We start from the raw sequence: 13,769 nt of genomic DNA, 5'->3' as shown, positions 1-13,769 counted from the left end.
GAAAGATTGAATTGGGAAAAACACATAGAACACATAATACGTAGGTTAACTCCTGTGGTGGGTTCACTGAGAAGATGCTCATTTATGTTCAGTACACAACACAAAAAAATGATCTACCACAGCTTGATCTCCTCCAGACTGAGGGGAAATGCATGCATCAAATACATTATTAACAAGGCTACAAGTGTTCCAAAATAGAACTATAAAAATATTATTGAACTATGGCATGTTAACACCTACATCAATAATATATAAGGACACTAAACTTTTGGACATTCATAACCTAAAGAAATTGGAACAAGTTAAACTGATTCATGGCATGACGAACAATTATATAAAGTCAAATTATAGATTTACACTAGTACAGGATGTGCATAGTCATAACACCCGAGATAGATGTACCATCAGAAGTGAACTCAGGTTTACAAGGAAAGCCCAGGACTCCCCAATTTACCGAGCAATAGAAGCATTCAACCAAATACCACCAGAAATAAAGTATATAAGAACTAAAAAAAACTTTAATATTAAGCTTAAGTTGTACCTGAAAGATTTATTTTGTTTAGTTTAACTTTGTTGTTGTTTTAAATATTATATAGTATTATTTTTTTGTATATTGTTAAATAGGCCTTGTCACCAGTACTTGTACTGTATTAGAGGTCAAGAAAAAAGAAGTAAATAAATAAAATAAAAATGTATGCAACACCCAGTTTTTCATTCATAATCATAATCATTGAATTCTACATTGCGTTAATGTATCATTTTCATATTGTTCACAGAAAATGTGTCCGAAATCTGAAACAAATATCTCGAATAGGGCTCATTCCAATGTGCTTGACATTTTAACCAACTATTTCTCTTGGAAATCAAACTCGTGAAAAAGTGCATACTTGAGCTTGACCTGACTCGATTTTAGATATTTATTGCTTGACTTGATATCAAGCTACTAGATATTACTTGAGCTGGATATGCGCTCGTCTCACGGTATATATTTCTGCAATATCGTGCGTGCTTAGACTAAATAAGGAGATTCCTCGAGCCCCGAGAGATTGAAGCATTCGCCAGTGTGACTTTATAAGTAGTTTTCTCACATTTCTATGAAATCTATTGGTAGATCTTAGTAGTTTCAGAAATCTTTCCAAACTTGGCCAATATGGCCAAGGATTTTTTTATCGACGCCAGCATTTTCAGCTCCTGTTGAAAGACAATTTTCCAGAGCTGCTCTTACAGTTACAAAAACCCGCAATAGGTTAGGCGACAAATCTATAAGATGCCTCGTGTGTCTTAGATCCTGGATGGAAAATTATGAAATCAAACAAAGTCTAGAGGTTTCTCAATATTACGAAATTTTATTTTTTATTATTTTTTTGTTTTGATATGATTTATAGTGATTTAATTTATGTTTATATTTCAAAAAAGGTGATATTTTCGATTCTTTTATACAATAAGTTTAATAAATAAAAAAGTTTTTTGTAAGGTTTCTTCTCATTTCATTACACTACACAATAAAACTGCTAAAAAAAATCAAGTAGCTTGATATGATTCAAGTACTTGATAAATAAATATTTGACTTGAGATTCAAAAACTACTACTTGACTTGAGCTCGGCTTTAAATCAAATCAAGCTTAAGCCAAGTAGTTTGAAAATCAAGCCAGGCCGTGAATCCCTATTGCAAGTAATAACTTTGTAATAATGTAATAACTATAGATGGAATCGAGTATTCCGATACCGGTCTCAATGATCTAATAAAGATTAATAAAAGAACTGTTGGTTGTAGACATCATCAGCCGCTTCTTCAATTAAAATATTCAGTTTTTACAATGTAGACTATGGTCTAAGGAAATTATGTGAGAATTCCATAAAAATCGCTGATTTGTAAAAAGAAATATCCCCAATTTCATTTGGAACTACATCAGCCACGTGATGGTGTTTCCTCTTGTGAATCAATCACACAGTTCTGTAGCTCCAAGGGCTCAAATGAAGCATCAATGAACGAGCGCTCAAAAGCTTCCGACTTCATGTCAGTATTTTCCTCATTTCTCAATTAAAATATCCTCCGTAATTTTTAAATTCAAATATAAGTTACCTAATGGTCGTAATTTGGAAGTGAACCTATGTAAACAATGATTAGAACATACAAGTTCCATCAATTAATTCGTTCATATTTCAACAAACAAATCGGTATATAATTGTAGAATATTGCAGTCAAGGAAATGAATGATTCCACAATGCTCTCAAGAACCACTGAAATTAATTATATAACGTAGAATGAATCAAATTCATAAATAGAACCTTGTGGTGAATTTTCTCGAATCCACATGGAATTTTGTTGTTGTCATTATTTATGAATTCGGGTTATAAATTGCACTATATTATTACTCAATGTTGATAAGATCAAAACATCCATAACTAAAGAATACTGTTATGTCTGAAATTATGTTAGATATGAAATTTATGATTTGTAAGTATATATACTACGGTATTATCATTGGAATTGCCGAAAATGCACATTTCTTGACCAGGGTCGATGATCTTTCGGCTGAGCTTATCTAGATTCTAGAAAATTTAATTACCAACATAATAACGCGAAAGTTATTCCTAATTACATTTATACTCACTTAATTTCCTTCTTTCAATTTTTGATATTGAATTTTGAGCAGAAGAATGAAAGATTTAGGGAGAATTTCGACTTTTAGTTATTGCAGAGAGTGTGGTATACAAGCTTTCTCAATCAGCACTCTTCTGTCAAATTAGTTATGAGTGCTGTACCAGTATTGAAAGCAATATTTGATGAATAATTTGAATTGAATTGAAAAAATTGATTTATTGAAAAATATAGCCCATAAATTCTTCTTGAACTTCTCTCAGTATTCACAAATATCTTTCAAGATAAAACGGCTTAACTTACTGAACAAAAATGACATAAGAAATGTCAAAAAATAATATGTTTATCATGTTGCCAATGTAATCATTGTGAATTGGAAAACCCTTCAGAAGTTAGGGCTCTTACAAGGAGGTGCGGATACATAGACAGACACTAAACCAAAGTAGTGGCCTTAAAAACCTTCATTGTTTTCATACAAAACTAGGACATACCTATGAAATGGGTAAATAGATAATGTAGAAAAATAATCTGAAAATTTAATGAGCGAAACAGAAACTACATATCGGAGTGGCAGGCTACTAGAGCCCTGTGGTCCCATTTTGGGCTAACTTGAGCCCAAAAGTTGTTTGAATTTTTGGGTATTCTTAAGGTCCTAGACGTGCACTTTTATATATTTCGTACCGGCGGAGCACTCAACTAAGTACAAGTTATATTGGCGTCAGAACTATTTTTCAGTTATAGGGCTCAAGTAGCCCGCCACGATGGTACTAATTTTCTCTCAATTCAAGGATATAATTTAGTTGTGGTCTAAGTTAGAACGTTAGACACGAAAACACAGTTGTTCGGGATGGTCTGCAATGCATTTTGCAAGCGAAAATTCTGGAAAAGAAGATCAAAAATTGTTCTCAATCGCAATGCTTGAACTATTTTCGGTATAGTTGGAAGGAACGGAACAGTCGAGAAATATAGAAGTGTCTGGAGTAAAAATTAACTGATGACGATTCCAAATAAAATGAAGTGCACAACAAAAACTACTTCATTTTCATTCAAACAATGAAATAATGCAGAAGTAGGTAAAGCAAGAAATAAGAAAGTATCCAAATCCAAAGACAAACCCAGCAACAAACCCAAACTAGGTACTAATTTCCACTCAATACTTTAGTTGCACAACAAGTTAGAATAGACATACAATCAAATATGTTCAGAATGGTCTGAAATGCATTCGCGAGTGAAAATTTCGTAGAGATTTACAAGTCTTCAACTACCTTCGATAGACTCGGGAGCAATAATAATAACTTCAGTAAGAATTAATTTGTGGCAATTTCAAATGTAACTTAATAAAATCTCCAAATTTAACGAAAGACACTCTTGGTGGAACTACAACTATCGGTACTAATTTCCAATCAATGCTAAACATGGTGTTTCCAAATTAGAGGTAGATACAAACAAAAAAGACAGATTCCCCAGATCATGTTAAGAAAAAGAAGTTTCTTCGTGATGTAGGTTATTGAAATCTTTTTTCAAGAGTTTTCTCATAGCTCACAAGATGCAAATCTACATTTTTTGATTTCTTGTAATTTTGCAGTACCTGCTACCGATTATAAGAAAACAAATTCCGAACAATTCTCTAGAGATTCCCAGAAAAATCCGAATTATTAGGTATAAAAATTCAGTTGGTAAGCTGTGTTAATTTTAAGTTTAGGTAGGAACTTATTTACTCAATATGTAGCGAAGATCAATAAAGATTCGATTAACTGATATAATCATCACAACAGAGTAGGATTACAAGAAACACCCTGTATCTCGAAAACAAAGCGTTTGCGGGCCAATGTTTATAGGACTTTTTTTTTCTTAATATTACCCAAGAAATCTCTAATTTTTCTTTGTACCTTCAATTTAGGGACACCCTGTATGGGAAAAAATTCAGTTTCGAAAAACCCAAAATCAAGCAAAGTGTCCAGCAAAATGACGAAGTAGGTAATAAAGAATGGTGTATCGAATGCAATTGCCAACAACACAAATCATACCACCTATCGAGTTAGTCGTGACCTTCAAAATATAAACGGTATAATATGGACGCATCCTAAGCTATTTATAGGTCACCAGGCCAACATTGCATCACACTTAACAACAAAGAAAAATAGTCGATTTCAGGAACAACGCGATTCATTATCCGGATTTTCGATATCAACGAAACGAACTAAAAAAAATAAAATCCCTAAAACGTAACAATATGGAAAATAAGACGCACATATCCGGAAGTAAACATGATCGTACTCACTCGAAAGACGGAAGTGACAACAGTTGGAAAAGTCGCATCTTCTTCACCAAACACAGCATTTCCTGGTGGTGATGCACTTCGTGGGAAATTTTTGGCAAAAAGTCCACAGCACCGCAGCCGAGCCAGTGGATGACTGGATCCAGCCGGCGAGTCGCAGAAGCGTCATTTAGCTGGGAAAATTCCATGACCTACACCAACTACGGAATATGTTGTGCGCGTCACACGGAGAGGGAAACGCGGCTGGGTGTGTCGTGGAGGTCTTTCCGGCCAATCGGATGAGGCGAACGGTCACCCTCCGTAAAGTTCGAACGTCAATATGGCGGGCGGGTTGAAATCGCCCACGCACGAAAATTACAGAATTGGGGTTTCTTAGGGTAAACCCGTTTGTACTACTACGTTGTTTCCTAAGGGTCACACGGAAATTTAGACTAGTTTCCTGATAAGGGTTGATAAGGATCGTTAAAATTTTTCAAAAAAAAAATTGAGAAGAATTCAATGGAATTTTATTATTTTTCGAAATCCTATAGAATAGGGTAAATGCACTGGTTCTCGACCATTCCATGATTTGAGATAAAATAATAATAAAAATATATCATGTAGTGAAAAATATTTTGGCGGTACGTTTTCTCGACCATTCTACCCTTCCAAGATAGTTTGCATAGTAGTGGTATAGGTCAAAGTTTTCGCGCTAAAAATTAGTTTATAATCGTCTATCATAGAAAAGGGTTCTTTCTCGTCCTCTCTTAGAAAAGTGCTTTGTGATATATGACCAGAAAATAGTAATTATTTCTTATTTTAAATGAATTATGTGTGTATATTTTGTTCCATATCATTTATAAGATATATTTTCGAGTATATTTCAATCAAAATACAAATAAATGTAAATTTTTTTGTTCAATAATTGGCGGTCGCGAACTGGTATTGGAAAATTTGTATCTTTTATTTCTCGACCAAAGTGGTCGAGAACCAATATGTTACTTCAATAATTGTTTATTTCAACCGATATATTTCTGTTGGATCATTTTCGTTTTTTTTTCGATACCCTGATTCATTTATATATCTACTTTCTGAATATTAGTTTGCGACCACCGAATTAACGTTGAAACACTCATTTCTACTCTTTATTTATTCGCGGTCGAGAACCAATTTGATTGTACTTAATTCTCGACCACTGGTGATCGGTGTTTCTAAATAGATATTAAGAGCAAAATAACCAAATAATGTTGTACGAGTTGCTATTTTGAAATATTTTTAGAAAGTGGAAACTTTTGCAAAATATTTTTTTTTTACGTTCCGAGTGTTTCTTACTTGATTACCTCATCTGAAACCCATCTGAGTGATAGGTAGTGATGTCGATGGTACGGTACGAAAGTAAGTACTAATCACTCATCTCCCTCTGAAGTTTTTTATAAAATTTTTAAGTGGAGCGGCCACTATTATTAGTGGTCGAAAACTAACACAAAAATGGTCGAGAACTCTGCGGCGTGGTTGAGAACCGAAGGTTATTGAGATTTTCTATGTTTTCACATTTCAAAGGTTAAATGCGGAAAGAACGCTCAAAATTATATGAAAAATCATTTAAAACTCGCCAAATAATCGTTGAACACCAACACCATTAAAATTTGATAAGTTTATGTGTGAAAAAATCGTGCTCGAAATCGATGTTTCTGTTAACTGGTCGAGAACCAGTGCATTTACCCTATCCCAAATCATCAGAAGAACAATGTCTTCTAGCCCCTAGAGTTTGTTATGCACCCTTATATGATGGGAATTGTTTACCTCCTAAATAAAATGATATCATGCTGCGGGGTTTAAATCCATTTTTTCGAAACTTTCTCAAATACTGAATTCTTGAATTATTCAGTCAAAAATTTTATGGTCGATATCATCATGCATAGACACTTAATCGTGTTTCTCAAATTAATTGATCCCTTGATTTCCAGACTTTACCCTTTATACAGACTGTTATTGTTTTCAGACTTAGAGGGTGAATCGTTTGATAAAATGAAAGGGGGGTCTTTCATGCAAACAAAAGTTTTGAGGTCATTGAAATTCACACGTTTCCAAAAATTAGAAAAAACAATTATTATTTTTTCTTGAAATTGCTGAAGCGTTTGTCCTTTTGTATCAGTAGGTACGTTGTATCAGTGGATCATACAGAAATTTTGCCTGTTTTTCAACAAGCGCATCAATTTCTTCTTGAAAAAACTTGAGAAAATTCCAATGAAATTTAATTATTTTGTTCAAAACCTTATGGAATATCCCAAATCCTGCGAAAAACAATGGTCTATGATTTATTATTCACCCCTATACTATATTTCTTGAATAGTCATAGGAAGAAAAGTCCTATAATCATTAGCAAGAGCTTTGTTTACGAAATACAATAGCGTGTTTTTTGTAGTCCTTAATTTGTTTTTGATGACTTTATCAGTTTATCGAATTTTTAAAATTTTCTCTACAAATTGGTTAGATAAGTACGAAAACATATGATTAATTTACTGATAATAGCTTACTAACTGAATCTTTATAATAATTTGGATTTTCCCGAGGATTATACTAGAGAATTGTTTCTCTAATAATCTCGTAATTTCAATTCCGAAATCGGTAGCAGATAACACAAAACAACAAGAAACCAAAAAGTGTAGTACTGGACCAAAGTTTTTGTTTACATTTTTTCAAACTATCAGTGGTCCACCAAAAGAAAGTTCTGGAGGAAAGAAGCGGACACTGTTCCAGAAAAAATATACTCTATAGATTTCCATTCAAAAGCAAGATAAAAACCTCATCTATGCCAAACTGAAGTATACATGTGAGAAAAAGTAAAAAAAAAAAACAAAACTTTGATAGCGTTTGCAGGCCCACATGTATAGGACTCTTCTTCCTAAAATGATCCGAAAAATCTGTCATTTTCGTTTGTACCTTCAATTTAGAAACACTGTTTATTATGGTGTTGTTTACCTTGTAAAAAAAATTATGATATAATGCTGCTTGGTTTAAATCCATCCAGTAGCGACACCAGCTTTCAAAAACAGGGGTGGCCAAGAGGGGGTAGAATTTTTTTTTGGGGGCAAAGTAAAGCGAAACTATAGTTCTGCTAATCTTTTAGTCTTAGTATGTCAAATTTTAGGGGGGCCAGCAGAATTTTAGGGGAGACCGGCCCCCCTATCGTCACCACTGAATCCATCAAAGTGATCAAATCAAAATGATTTGGTTGAAATTTTATACTCGATTTCATCGTGCATCGACATATAATTGTGATTTTGAAAATTTACACTTTATTCAGACTGTTACCAAATAGGTGGATGTGCTAAAGTTCTTAGGGGGTGAATCGTTTTCGAACAATGAAGGGGGGTCTGAGGTTATTCCTTGGAAAGTTACACGTTTCCAAAAATGAGGAAAACGAAAAATCATTATGTTTTATTGAAATTGCTGCAGAAATGGCATTTTGTGCTCATTTTCTAGCAAAAACAAATATTTAAACGAGACAGCTCTCCCTACTAGATTAACTCGATTGCAAAGACTGTTACATTTTATTTTTATTAGGAAACTATAGCTTTCACGGAAGCAACTAAAGAGTTGAATTTTTCTGCAATTAATACTTATTTTCGAAACATTTTTTTTAAATTTATAAATTTTGTTTCGTCAAAGAGTTCTGGTGAAAAATGCAATAAAGGTTGCAAGTTGCACATCTTCAAAACATCATGAGTAAATTTAAAATATATTCAGCATTGGTAGATATTTGAATGGCAATGGATATGAAGAATTAAATTCAACAGGAAAGAGAATAATATTTGATATATTGAACTGACCTTTTTTATATACAACAATGACAAATAGCAACTTCATATTCATACAATTAAGTGACAGGGTTCAACAAAATACTTCTGATTGATATCTTAAAATATTACTCTCCAACAAGCATTTTCATTGGTAAAAACATGCCATTCTTTCAACTCCCTTAAATTTTCGACAAAGATACACCCCCTAAAAACTATCGCACTGATTTGATAAGCTCCTGTAGATCGGGCACTTGCACAATGTACGGCAACTATTGCAAACGAGATCAACGTTTGAAGAAAGGTTAGAAAAAATGCAGTATTTCCAGTACAAAGATAATTGTATCAAAGAAAAAATCTATAAGTCCCGATCTAACCGGTAAAAACACATTTTATATAACCATGCGTGCATGATAATCAGATATTTCCTTCATTTTACAATTTCAAATAATTCTAAATAATAATAATAATAATAATAAGTTTATTCACCAAAAAAAAATGTTTTACATAGATAACAAATGATATACAGGGTGTTTCCTAAACATGCGGCAAAAATTCAGGGGGTTGTTCCTTGGACTATTTTAAGCATGTTTTGTCCTTGGATGATTTTTGAAAAACCTCTTTGTTTCGAAGATACAGGGCGAACAACATTTTTCATATTTTTAAAATTAATAATAGTTTAAATAAAAATGCGTACCGCACTGTGTTTACTAAGTAGCTACAATTTATTTTTAAATTTGTTTAACAACATTCCAATTACTAAAAACGGCCAGTTTTTTGACTAAAAATTGATAAGTGCAGATGGTAAAGGAATACAGATTAAACACGGTTTTCATTTGAAATCGTTTTGTGATGTATTAGCAATTAACATTTTATCTTTGACTATTATGAATCGCTAGATTCATAATAGTCAAATAGTCTGCTTGTATGCTGGCTAGAGGTGGTCATTTTCAACAGTTTTTGTAGGTTGAGTTGAATTTTCATGTAATTTTTCATAATAAAATGTTATTATCTGAAATTTTGTTCCCCCTATATCTTCGAAACAAATAGGTTTTTCAAAAATCATCAAAGGACAAAATATTCTTAGAATAGTCCAAGGAACAACCCCCTGAATTTTTGCCGCATGTTTAGGAAACACCCTGTATTATGACATAGGAGAAAATTATAATCTTTTTTATTTAAAATTTGCAGTTTCCACGTTCATTAATTAATTGAACTACAAACATCATGAATTTTACGATTCTCCAAACAACGCCCAAATTAATCATATATTTGAATGCTGTAAAGTGTAAAGCAGTAATTCGAATAAATACCTGGTATTGCTAAAATACTTTTCACGAAAATAAATTCAATGTCACTTTATACATTCTAAAGTGATGACATCTGATGAGCTACCCATTAGTATAACCATTTACTTTGTTCCTTCTGAATTACGTGAGAATTTAGAACTATGAATGCACCGTGTGATGGATATGATCATGCGATATTTATAGATGCATTTTCCAATAAATGAAGGGGCCCCTGATTGGGTCCCCTTTTGACAATTTCATGGATTAGATCAGATTAGAAGTATGATGCAGCATAGAAATAATCTTAATTCAGTTGTATAAAATGGTGCAGCGTTCGTATAGCACTCTTTCAAGTTGAATGAAATCTTTGAACTTCATTCTTCGCATACATTTCCAAACAATTCCCTAAACCTACATATGAATTATCTTGAAAAAATTTGAATTCTCTGAAAAAAATTTCAGTTTCTCCACTGTGAAATTTTAAGTAGTGGTAAATGAAATAGTTATTTGTTTTACTAGGCAGCAACGTAGTAGATTGACTGCCGCGGCTGATAGTTTAGGAATTCAGCTAAGGCAGTAAATCTACTTTGCTGCCGAGTTGAACATATAATTTTTTCTCCGATTGTTTGTAATTGTGTATGTAGGATATTGTATTTGCAAATTATTATAATACCCACAATCTTTTCATTTTTCCTGCACTGATAAATTAAAACTAAATTTGATAGAAACCCCAATTGTTGGTTGCTATGGAAATGTATAAATGTCAATAATAATTACAGTTTGACAACTTATGGACTGTTTTATTCCCATTGAGAATAATTATTTTGCAAAGTAAGGACTTTCCTGCCTATTCAGGAAAAGAAATACTTTGCTGATTGATATGTGTCTGCCAAATTAAGATTTGCTGTCCATCGGAGAAAAACATTATTTTGTCAGGTATATTTAATTTTTCCGGCCAATCTACACATTTCGGCAATGCAGCCAAAATAAAAAACCAAAACAACTTAAGGATATTATTGTATTAGGAGTAGAAACTTCATTGTTAGAGCTGAAGTGCAATATGAAAATATTTGAATATATGGATTTTTATAACTGAATATTTTTCGGAGTCCCCTGAATGATGATAATAGGGCGTTACGGAGACGTTATTTCAGCTCAGCTGTCAATAAAGGTAGGACCAATAAATCAATCATTTTTCGGAGCAATTTTTTAATTTCCCCCTTATAAAAATAGGTACAACGTCTATCACAGAAACGATATTTTGATGAATTCTGATGGGGAAACTATGGGATGCAAGCCAGACTATATTCAGAAAGAACTCTGCTTAGAAGACGGTTGGGAATTTAATTTCAATAAAATCTGCATATATTTATAAGACTGCGTATACAGAAAAAATTCAAGTAGAGCACTGACGTCAGAAGCTTTTGAGTGCTTGTTCCTTCACGTAACCGTGGAGACATCTGAACTGTATACATATATGAGGTGATTTATTATGATATCGGATATTGTATCTAGATGATAGGTAGTGATACGATTATCTTAATATTGGGCATAAATATTCGAGTAGTTAATTCAACAAAACAAACTAAATTTCAACCTATTCGGATCTGTTCTGAATTCTGATATATTTTCTATCAATATATTGCGTGAATCTTTTTCCATAGAGATGGTGATCAAAATGAAATATCGCATTAAGCGAAATTATATCTACATGCAAAATATCAACTCGATCAGGTCTGTTGGCACGTAAATATTGGGTACATCTCTTTTATATTCTCCCTGAATTTTCTATGAACTGATGATGTGATTAGCTTGAATTTGTTATTTTGTATCTACGACCAAAATCTCAACTCCGTCGGTTTTCTGGTCAATGAATAATTGGTGAATTTTTTTCGATATTTTCTTGAATTTTCTCTAGTTCTGGTGACGCAATCAATTTGAAATTTTACAGCGAGCTTTTGATCAGGAAACTCAAATTTCAAACGACCATATTCGCGGAGCACCTAGTCGTATTTTATCCATTAACAAACTTAGACGAGGCATTCAAGCTCGGAGCTTACCTTGAATATTTTAAGTTTCTAGGGGATTCCAGAATATTTTAAGTTTTTAGGTTCCGTTCAAGGGTTATCGTGTTTACGGTCCGAACCGGCACCAAAGAATCGTAACTATCTTAGTGACCTAATGATAGAGATATTTGTTCAGGGAAAGATCACTGAACAATATGAGTCTATTCTATTCTAAAATGTATTATTAACGTACTTTTCTGAAATGGCTGTTACTATCAGAAACTCAACATGAAGGGTTGAAAACTCTAACGTGAAACCCTTACTAAATTGGTACTAAAGTTTGGACATATCTAAACAATTGGTAATTAAAACTTTTTCCCTCTATTTTAAGTCATAGACAACAATGTCCTCGTTTATTTTTAATCACATTGTAAATGTACAGTGATTTTTTGTTAATGGGCAATGAATTTCCTATGTTTCAATAAGAGGATTATTACTTTTGATTTTTAAAAGTAGTAGGTCATTGATTATACAAATATCCTTGTTGTTATTATGGCTACTATGCATTTGGGAGCATTGTTTTATCAAGTAGGCATTGGAGGGAGAAAAACCAATCTGATCTAGCTGTCATCGCTATGAATTATTGTTATTATTATTGATTCTTTTTTTCTATGGGGAATCCATTGCCCATTAACAAAAAATCATCATTATTTGATGTTTTAGAATTTTTTAACATTTTTGAACCTCCTACCTACATAGTATCATACATCATTTTGAAGAGAAAAAAAATAACGAATTCAATGAAGTAATGATATACATGGTGTTCCATTAAAAAAAATATAGGTTTGTGTTGAATCTTCAAAACCATACCCCGAAAAAAAAATGAGTACGCCACTGGATTCTACGCAGCATTCTGATTCAGACGTAGTTTTCACCTCAGCATTATTTCTAATAACTTCGGAGATGAAGGAGGGGTCCGAAAAGTATCAATTTCCAAAATCACTCTGTATCTCTTGAACGGAAACAGTTATGGAAAATCTGATTATACCAACTTGAGTTTCATGGAAAAGTAGGAAAGGAACGTGAAAACCGCAAGGCTCTATCTTAAATAACAAGCGAGAAACCTTGCTGTCTCACCCAAAATGGGATGCACTGTACATCCTGGAGTAAACGTATCAAAATGTTTCCTCTGCCTTACGTCGCTTCAAAGTTTACAAAAGTTTTCTCGCTAAATACCTCAATGAAAATGTAATATCAACAAGGAAAGATAATCCATACCCTATGACAAGGAAGCAACTATCATAGTACGGTGCTGATTGCAGGTGCAAACAAGGACGTTCGATAATTTAAATATCAATACTCCTAATAGCAGATACCTTAATTTTATACTCCCATTGAACTCATTCTGTTATTCTCATCGTACCTATATTACTGGGTCGGATTTGTTATCCAAGGCTTCTTCCGATATTCTGCTTGAATTTTCAACGTTTCTGATAAAGTTATCTACACGAAACTTTGAACGAAGCTTGTTATGTTCTTTAAATACAAGCCGATATATCTAACCGATCGAATCTGTAATCACAGAATTATTCCTTAATTTTCTATGATTCGTTTCGGATGATATGATCAGCTTGAAATTTTGCACGGTGCTTGGAGTTGTTATTTCATATCAACACCCAGTCAGTGTTTCCTCATTTCATATCAAATATTACACCCGTCAATAATCTTCAGAATGGTGCGTATCAATGAGTCGAAACCGAACAAAAAAAAGCACGTTAGAATCGATGCCATGTTCACTATGTTTCTAGCGAGTCA

General features: G+C 33.1%; 1 protein-coding gene across 3 annotated transcripts in view; it reads right to left on the bottom strand.

The window, feature by feature from the left end:
• Positions 1-13,769, bottom strand: part of LOC123674611 (DNA-directed RNA polymerases I, II, and III subunit RPABC3-like) — a 113,153-nt gene that overhangs the window by 54,699 nt on the left and 44,685 nt on the right. Inside the window, exon 1 of one of the 3 annotated variants that reach the window (XM_045609554.1) lies at positions 4,884-5,011. The exons of 1 other annotated variant lie outside the window; for it this stretch is intronic. In XM_045609554.1, the coding sequence (XP_045465510.1) occupies position 4,884 (1 nt within the window). In that variant the 5' untranslated portion in view covers positions 4,885-5,011. Of the gene's footprint in view, positions 1-4,883; positions 5,012-13,769 lie in introns of those variants that run through there. One more of the 3 variants, XM_045609561.1, reaches the window with a different exon arrangement.

This window comes from Harmonia axyridis, chromosome 1 (assembly GCF_914767665.1).
Source record: "Harmonia axyridis chromosome 1, icHarAxyr1.1, whole genome shotgun sequence".
NCBI lineage: Eukaryota > Metazoa > Arthropoda > Insecta > Coleoptera > Coccinellidae > Harmonia > Harmonia axyridis.
The sequence above is the reverse complement of the archived record's forward strand: the minus strand, read 5'-3'. Positions and strand labels throughout refer to the sequence as shown.